Genomic DNA, 9,087 nt, shown 5'->3' with positions numbered 1-9,087 from the left:
AACTGGCCGAAATCCTCCAGGTACTTGGCTCTGACCCTCCCGCCACCGCCCATTCTGACACAGGGGAGGAGGCAGGGCCGGCCGGTGAGGAGGGTCCTGGTGGGAAGCTTTTCTAGGTCTGTCGGGTGGGGAAGGCCTCTCCTCACCAAGGGAAAGGGCCGAGTCTCCTCCAGCCCCATAAATCTGGCGTGGGAGCAGGGTTCCTGGGCCTGGAGCTTTGCTGCGCCTGACACACATGGATCCCAGAATGTCTGCGGATTCTCAGTTGGTGTTTGTGACCAAATACCCAGAAAACCCACCCCCGGCCTCATCACGTCTCAGTGTTCTCCCCCCTCCCACTCTGGCCAGCTTTCTGAACCAGTTTCCGGTTCCCTAAGGTAACTTCTGGTTTAATGCTGCTCTTCAGGGCCCCCTGAACTTTGAATTGCTCTAAACTAGAGGACCTGGTGAAGGGTCTCACGTCTGAGACATTAGTTGGGGACTCGGGGAGGTTTAGTTTTGAAAAGAAGGGTTGGGGGGGAGACGAATACCTGAAGAGCTGTCCTGTGGAGGAGGGAGCAGATTTGGCCCCAGAATTCAGGACCACGGCCAGTGGCTGGAAGCTACAATCAGGGATTTAGGTGGGACATCAGGGCAAAGGGTCTAAGGGAGCTGCCCAGGGAGATGGCAAAGACCCTTGCTTGGAAGTCTCCAAGAGCAGCCTGGGTAACCTGGTCAGCTGGTGTTGTACTTGAGCTCATTTGAATTGGATTCTCTAGAGTCTCTCGACTTCTCTAGAACTTCCAGTTTCCCTCGAGATCACGCGGGGTTCCCTTCTCCCCTTCCCTGAAAGGTACAAACAAGTCTTGCCTCTGCCTTCCCAGGATCCTCGAGCAGTTACCAGGTGTGGGCCTGGCATAGCTAATGTTTCCATCCATTTTTGAAGAGGACCAGGGACTCACAGGGGACTTGCAAGTGAATCGAGTTGAGATGAAGCAAAATTGCTCAGTCATCAGCCTCCCTCTCCCTGCACCTTGGGTGTACCCAAGCTCATTATTAGATTTACTTTGCATCTGTCCCTCTAAGTTCTGGGGTTCGCCTCCAGCCAGCCCCCTAAATCCAAGATCAGACCCTTCTAGAGAAAGCTCCAAAGTGACCTCAGCTGACTGGGCTACCGGTCTGGAGGTAGCAGGGTTTTGTAGTGGACGGAGCACTCAGGAAGACCTGGCTCAGAACCCACCTTGGACACTAAAGGTGTGATCTTGGAGACGTCTCTTCTTGCCTCCGAGACTCAGTTTCCCAATCTGTAAAGTGTGGAGATGGACTTTGTTGGCTCCTCAGGTACCTTCCACCTCTAGTCAATTAGCCTGTGGTCCCTACATCCATCAGTGCCTGGCCATTTCTTTCGGACCCCGACCTTGACCCAGGTGAATGCTTCCTGCAAGAAAACCTTAGGCGGTACCTTCCCGACCCCTGCAGAATCTATGGCTTCCTCTCTCACCTTGGCCAAATTTATTTCCTCAGCTTTAACCTCAGTCATGTAGAAACACCAGTGTCATGGGAACATCGATTAAGAACTAGAGAACGTGAGTTCTTTGGGACTGAGCAAGGACTCGGTCTGCCTTGGTATCGTGCCCACTTCCCATAGCGCCCCGGACGAGAATCTGCACACAACATCCATTCCAATGCATCCAAAGTTAATTAAGTCTAATTTCTGAAAACCAAACTCATAGAGAAGTTGAACAGAAGACCCCATCCCCCATCCCCACCCCCCATCCCACCCCAAAGCTCTGGGGAAAGTGCACAGCCATTATCTGATCCTGACTGTGGCCAATTCAACGGGCCTTTCGGCTTTATCATCACTGTGACGCTCCACTCTAGTGGGGACCAAGGTCCAATCCAAAAAGCTGAACTGGGTCACAGATCTCTTCAATGACCTCACAAAAACAGCATCTTCTTTATCGTGAAACAAGTTCCTTAAAAGGAGAAGAAACAAATCAGGGATTTAGGATGAAAAAGCAGTCCGCTCCAAATAAATGTTCTCTTAATGAAAATTTAAAATTCAAGTGATGTAAGAGCCCAGCAGGTGCAAACCCTTGTCCCGGAGCATCTTACATCAAAGGGACATTTTCCCATCTCTTCTGAACCCGAGAAAAAGACCAAACAGTTGCATGTGGCTCCTGGTCATTTTATGCTAATCGTATTCCTTGTTTTAAATTGAGCAATTTGTTGTTAAAAGCACATGCTTTCAGAGATCATAGATCTGGAGCTGTAAGAGACTTTGGGCGTCATCCCGTCCAAACCCCCCAGTTTGCTGATAATGAACCGCACAGGAGGGAAATTGTTGGCCCGGGATTCGAACCCAGGTCCACGGACTCCAGAGCTCTTCCTGCCCCGCTTGTGATACTTAGATTCCTGTTTAAAAGCAGGATCTGAGTCCATCCTACTCATTTAACAGAAACTGAGGCACAGGGATTTTTGCCCAGTGTCACATAGAAGTAAGTTCCAAAGCCAAGGTTTGAACCCAAGTCCTCTGGCCCTTTCATCCTACCATATTACTTCTCTTTATCACACTTGATTCATATTTAAAATCAATGTCTGCCCGTCTAGTTGCATTTATCTTAACTTTCACACAAAGTCCTTAAGACAAGGGCGCGGCTGCCGACTGGCTGTGACTTGCCGGGCGATGACCGCTGGAGGGTTCCGGACCACCTGGCCATCTCGAACATTCTGAGGAAGCCCACCCAACGTCATGGACGGCCCTGCGTCTGTGCCCATCAGCGACTTCATGGTCTGGGCCTCTGACCTGGAGCTGTGCTGAGCCGGAACGCTGGGCCAGGTGATCAGAACCCACCTGACAACCAATTGGTACCACCAAGGGCCCTGAATGGCCCCTTCAGTCCCGGATCATACAGCAGCAAGGCTGTCACTAATGGAGACAGGGCTGGATTTGGAAGCAGCAAGACATGAGTTAATCTTTTTTAATGAAACCAATATTTTTCTCATTTAAAATTCTAAATAATCACATTAAAACCCTGAAAAAAAATTTACATTTGAATAAAGACTATTTCAGGAAAACACAACAAGTCCCCCTCCTCACCCCCATCCCCTGCCTAGGTAAGATCTTATGTCTGGATTTCAATAAAAGTGCTTTCAGAAATGGCAGAAATATTTGGACACTTAAAAAACCAAGATCTACGCAACAAAAATACAACTATCACATAATTGAATTTGAATAAAGGGGAAAAGGAAAAACTGGAGAGAAACGCAGTGGACATGACTAGGTAATGTTCATCTAGTAAAAATGGAAATGAAATAACTTCTAGGTTTAACAATATGTAGATTCAAATTTCAATGATGACTTTACGAAACTAAAAAATTGGAATAATAAAGTTTATATTGAAGAACAAATGATAAATACCAAAGAATACTGGGAGGAAGAAAGATTAATTGAAAATTGTATTATCTTAGGAAGAGTCAAGAACACCGTGGCTCACTCCCGATTGTACAAATCAGATTAAAATATAAATGGGAAATATTTAACAAGATTAATAACAGTAGAGTAGACCATAGATGGTGTTAAAATGTGGTTTCCTATATAAATATATGGCCAGAAGGGATCCTATGTATGTTTCCGAGTTTGACATCACTACCACTGTCCTTGACCACATTATAGTATAAAAAAGAGTGATGGTCAAAACCATAGGGTACTAAATATGGAATATAAAACTTAATCAATGGAACAGCATAGACAATCTAGAATCAAAAGCTTATTATAGATTAACATTTGGTGCAAGATTATAAACAGTATGGAAGGAAACTTATTCAATAGAAACTTGTGGGGAAACCAATTCGTATTGTTAGTAAAAGGTGAAAGATTTATATGATCTGAAGAGAAACCAGAGTATATGCAATTAGTATTGTTAGAAAATGGGATTTGATCTTCATCGATCTTCATCTTACACCATATGTCATTATAAATTTCGATTAATATCCTAGATATTTAAGAATCTTTTTTAGTACACAAAGAAAAAATCAGTTAATTGTAGAGACAACGGAAATTGCTATCTCTTGAACAGAGAGTATAGGATAAAACAGGAAAGTTGACAGATATTATTATTAGGTGAAAACCTAAGAGTTGATCTGGCATAACGGATTAACTGGCACCAGGAAGACAGGGTTGAGTCACAGTGGGCAATCTATTCCCTGTTCAGGACCCCAGGAACATTTCTAAGACTATAAGCTTTATATATCTGTGTAGCTCTGGGATAATAGAGTTCCCTACTGAGATCTGATGAAATAATTGATAAAATAATACCTCTAGCACACATACAAAATTGACATTTAAAATCCATGAAGACTTGATTAAAAAATAAGTGAACAAGTAATTCCTGAAGGAAAAAGCATAAATTTTCAAGAACTGTTTGAAAACAAATTTTCCCAATGCTAATAACCAGAAAAAGGTCAATAAAACATCTTTGAAAACTCACAAACCCCATTAAGCATGAAGTGCAAGCCAGTGCTTACCTGTTGATGTATGCTTTAGACCATACGATTTCTAAAATAACAAGAGATTTTAAATGAGCATTTTTCAAATATGTGCTACGTTTAAAAACATCTATTCTGCATTTTAAAATCATCAGTAAGTAATCCTTCCCTTCTTTACTGAGGAGCTTATCATGGTATTCCTCTCCACAATAAAATGGTACTTTATTCATAGGACTTCAAATGAATGAATGAATGAAAAATAAAACATTGAGCATCAGCTAGTGCCAAGCACCGTGGTGGGGGGTGGGAAGCTTACATTTGCTGTTGCCTCCTCAGACACTATTGCCATCCGTGTCCTCGGTTTCTCCCAGATCCTCGCTGCACTTCAGCCAAGATCTGATGATTGCGTCCTTGATCTTACATCCACGTCAGCATTCCCTTTCTCTGACCATAATCCACTGCCCGATGGTTCTTCCTGTTCCTTATCCCTCAGTGGGTTTAACAATCCCCTCTCCGTCCTCACCCCGATCTTTCCACCACCTGCTATCCCAGGTCATCTCCTCTGTTCACTTTTGTTCCATTCAGAACAAACTCGACTTTCCACCGTGGGTGACTCTCAATGGCTATCTGCCATCGGTTTCCAGACCTCAGACCTAAGGTCACTCCTATCATGTGCCTTCCCTGTTCCAACCCCACCATCTGAGAGAGTCCCACAACCGTCCACTACAAAAGGGCCATCCAAGAAGCCCCCACTGCTGCATGTCAGCCCTCTGGCACTTCTGTGGTTCTAGCGCATTTCCCACTTCTCAGGCTTCCACATTGTCCCAGTGTAGGACCTACCCACATTTCTCTGGGCAAAAAAAGAGCTCTCTCTTCCCCAGCCCCACTCTCCCACTCACCTTCACTCTCTCCTTTGTTCCATTCTCTGAGTAAGAGCTGTCCCTCTCCTTGTCATTTCCTTTCCATATCTCTAATCCCACCCTAACTCCAGAAGCTTCACCCAGTTCCCAAACTCTCCTTGTCCCTTGGGGGCTTTCCTTGCTGCTTTCAAATGTGCTTATCTCTCCCCCCTCTTTAAAACCTTCTCCTAATCCTATCATCCTCTCAACGTCCCCTCCTACAACTCTGTCCTCCCTTTCACAGCCAAACTCTGAGAAACAGCTCTCCACCTCTGTCACTTCTGCTCACTTCTCAGTGGCCCCATAAATCTGGCTTCCTCTGGGCTCAATGTTCACCTAGAACTGCTCCCTCCGAGGCATCAAATCTAACAGCTTCTCAAAATCTCCATTCTTGGCGTTCCTGTAGCTTCTGATTTGAATGGTAAATCTGGAGTTAGAGGAGGAGCTGGGTTCAAGTCTTCCCTCTTCTATTTATTAATTGTGTGGCTTTGGTCCTCCAGCCATCCTGATTCAATCCAGATCCTTGGCTTAATTACACCTTCAATCTCTGCCAGCCCTTCCCTGTTTAAAGACATCCTTCTTTTCTTGCCCTAGTTGGCAAAAGCTGGATAGAGGTGAGACCTGGAGGCAGGAAGACCTGAATTCAAATCCAGTCTCAGATACTTATTCACTGAGCGATCCTGAGTATGTCATTTAACTTTTGTCTGCCTCGGTTTTCTCAACTGTAAAAAAGAGTCAGTGACAGCACCTACCTCCCAAGGTTATTGTTTGCATAAAGTAAATATCATGTTATAATTATAAGATGATAATGAAATTCTATTTCTAAACTAGTTTGTAAACTTAAAGCACTCTTTAAATGCTTGCTAGCCGTGGGTTTTGGGCCACCCTTTCTTCTGTGTGATTCAGAACTGCTTTTCCTTCTCTCTCTGAATTTCTTGGGTCCACATCTCGATGGGAATGAAAGGGGAAACACACACAGTGCTTGGTGCTGCTGGGGCTTGATGAATAAATGCTTGTGGACCACTGAGTGGCAGTCTACCTGTGTCATGCCAAAGAAGCAAGGATGGGGATAACCGAGTCCTTTTCTCATTGTAGCATCTTTGGACAAAAAGGAGAAGGAAAGGGCTTACTGAGCAGCTCGAGCGGGTCCTCCCCCCAGCTCCAGATACCTGTAGGTACGGTGAGGCAGGGCTTGTAGGGCCCAACATACATCCCCTTCTCCGCTCTCCTGCCAAATGCCAAATTTTGAAGCACCCGAGACCTTTCGTGATTAAACAAATGGAAAGCTGTATTTCTTTCTTCTCCCTTAATTTCTAAGAAATAGAAAATTACTTTTAAAAAAATCATCATTTCCTACTGAAACTCTCCATAAAGTTTGGTTACAATTAAGAATAAAAAAAATCAAAATCTTAAGACATTTGGAAATTTGGGATAAATATACCAAACAATTCCAGCATGACCAAATGTTCAATTTCATAGATTTGGGGCAAAAAAACAACAACATAAAGAAATTATTTTAAAGCAATTCTCCTCTAAAAGAATCCTTATGTGTGTTAGAGGCAAAAATGGAAGCTAATAATAACACTCACAATCAGGTTTCTCCATATGAACAAAGGAAAGAAATGACCATGTTAGTAGACAAGTTGGGGAAAGGACAACTGGGGTCTGTTTTTCTCTTTCAAAGCTTAGAATTTGCAACACAAAAGGTTTGATTTAATAAACTCTAACATCTCTTCCTACAAGATCAACCTCTACAATTCAGGGGGTCTAGAATTTCGTGGTGTTGTCCAGTTGTGTCCAATTCTTTGTGATCACATTTGGGATTTTCTTGGCAAAGAGACTGGAGTGGTTTGACATTTTTTTCTCTAGTTCATGTTACAGATGAGGAAACTGAGGCAAACAACTAGCTCACAGTGCCCTTGAAAGGATCAACGGAATAATAGATGAAAAGTACTTTGCAAACCTTGAAGAGCCATATAAATGTGATATATACATATATATACACATGAGCAAAACAGATTTACATAGATATATGTATATATTCATATATTCACATATAAATATATATATACAAAATATAATTTTAAATGCATATCTATTTAAAAATTATAAATGGGGTTTAATGTTTGGTATCACCCTGTTAAGCACCAATGCAGTCACAAGTCCACGATGCCGTGATCAGGCTGCAATTGAGCAAATATAATTTTATAGTTAAAGTTAAATGAATTGCCCAGGGTCACACACCTAGTAAGTCTGAGACCAGATGGGAACTCAGAAGGATGAGTCTTCCCGACTCAGATCCAGGGCTCTCGTCACCTTGCCATGCTGCTGCCACTTAAACCTAGGGCAATTTGATTTCTTTGCCCATCCATTCACTTACCATTCATTCATTCATTCATTCATTTGTTAGTTCTTAAGCTTCTTTGTGAGCAACGATTATTTCCTTTTTTTTTTTTTTTTTTTTTTTTTTTTTTTTTTTTTTGTGATCCAGGAGCTACCATCCAATAAGGCGTATAGTGGACATTTAATAAATTCTGGCTGATTAATTGATGGATTTCCCGACGCAATCCGCCACTAGAGGGAGTCGGAAAAGCCTGGCACAGGCCACCAATACAGGGTTACTCAAGCGCAGCCCTGATCCACCTTGTAGCCTAGACCAATCAACCTCGGTTTTTCATGGCCAGCTTCTCCTCCATTCATTCCTGTCGCCCACTGTCCATCCCTGATCGAACACGCCGACTTCTGGGAACACGTTTGGAGCTGGGAGAGACCCCCAGCTCGTTGGTAGGAGCAATGTACCAGGTCGGAGCTCTCAAGCGCCACCGGAATGGCCGGGAAGCTCTCCCTGAGACTTCCTGGATGGAAGCTAAGGCTCCAGCTCTTGGCAGATCCCCGATTGCTCAGGACATAAGGTAATGATGATTTTCAATACTTGTAGAATGGCAAAAGGTTTGCAAAGCCCTCTGTGCCCACGTACACACGCACACTTCTCATGTGATCTCACAACAGTCCTGGGAGGTAGTTAGTGCTGCTACTATGTCCAATTTACAAATGAGGAAACTGAGGTGACTTGTCACAGCTACTCAGAATCTGGGCTAAGATTTGAACTCAGGTCCGTTAGAACCAAAGTCAGCATGTGGCCAGCCTATGAAGGGTCTGTGGTCTGCAGACTTAGTTCACCCCAGACATCCTGATCAACACATGCCGGGTATTTGAGGCTGGGGTGGCTAGAGCAGGAGAGTCCTCTGTACCCGGACCTCTGCCACGTCCTTTTGTCCCATGGCTTAGGGACTTCCTTTGGTTAACTGCAAGCTGGCCAGAGAGTTTCATTCCATTCTTATTTGGAAGATCAGGAGCCTGACTACCAACCTTCTCATTCTGCTCCCCCTGACAAGTATTTAATTGCTAGCTATTATCATAGGGGAAGTCACTTACTCAAGGTCACACATAAATGTCAGAGGCAGGATTTGAACTCAGAGCTTGCTTACTTAAGGTCCAGTGTTCTGTCAATTACACTTTACTCACTCACTTAGGCAAGTCACTTTCCTTCTGCCTGCCTCAATTTCCTCATCTGTAAAGTGGGAATGCTAATAGCACTTATTTCCCAAGGGGGTGGCTAGGTGACAAAATAGATTTAGAGCCAGGCTTGGAGTCAGGAAGATTCCTCTTCCTTTGTTAAATCTGGCCACAGACCCTTCCTAGCCCCCGGTTTGCCCCAATG

At 44.0% G+C, this 9,087-nt stretch overlaps 1 protein-coding gene across 1 annotated transcript in view; it reads right to left on the bottom strand.

The window, feature by feature from the left end:
* Nucleotides 1-45: 45 nt before the first annotated feature.
* The window catches only part of LRRC72 (leucine rich repeat containing 72), a 31,527-nt gene continuing 22,485 nt past the window's right edge, over nt 46-9,087 (bottom strand). Inside the window, exons 8-10 of the mRNA XM_052001739.1 lie at nt 6,536-6,679; nt 4,507-4,537; nt 46-1,955 (exon numbers count right to left, since the gene is read on the bottom strand). Coding sequence (XP_051857699.1) covers nt 1,790-1,955; nt 4,507-4,537; nt 6,536-6,679 — 341 coding nt within the window. The 3' untranslated portion in view covers nt 46-1,789. The remainder of the gene's footprint in view (nt 1,956-4,506; nt 4,538-6,535; nt 6,680-9,087) is intronic.

This window comes from Antechinus flavipes, chromosome 5, assembly GCF_016432865.1.
Source record: "Antechinus flavipes isolate AdamAnt ecotype Samford, QLD, Australia chromosome 5, AdamAnt_v2, whole genome shotgun sequence".
Classification (NCBI taxonomy): Eukaryota; Metazoa; Chordata; class Mammalia; order Dasyuromorphia; family Dasyuridae; genus Antechinus; species Antechinus flavipes.
Note: the sequence above shows the minus strand (reverse complement) of the source record. Positions and strands in the feature narration are given on the sequence as shown.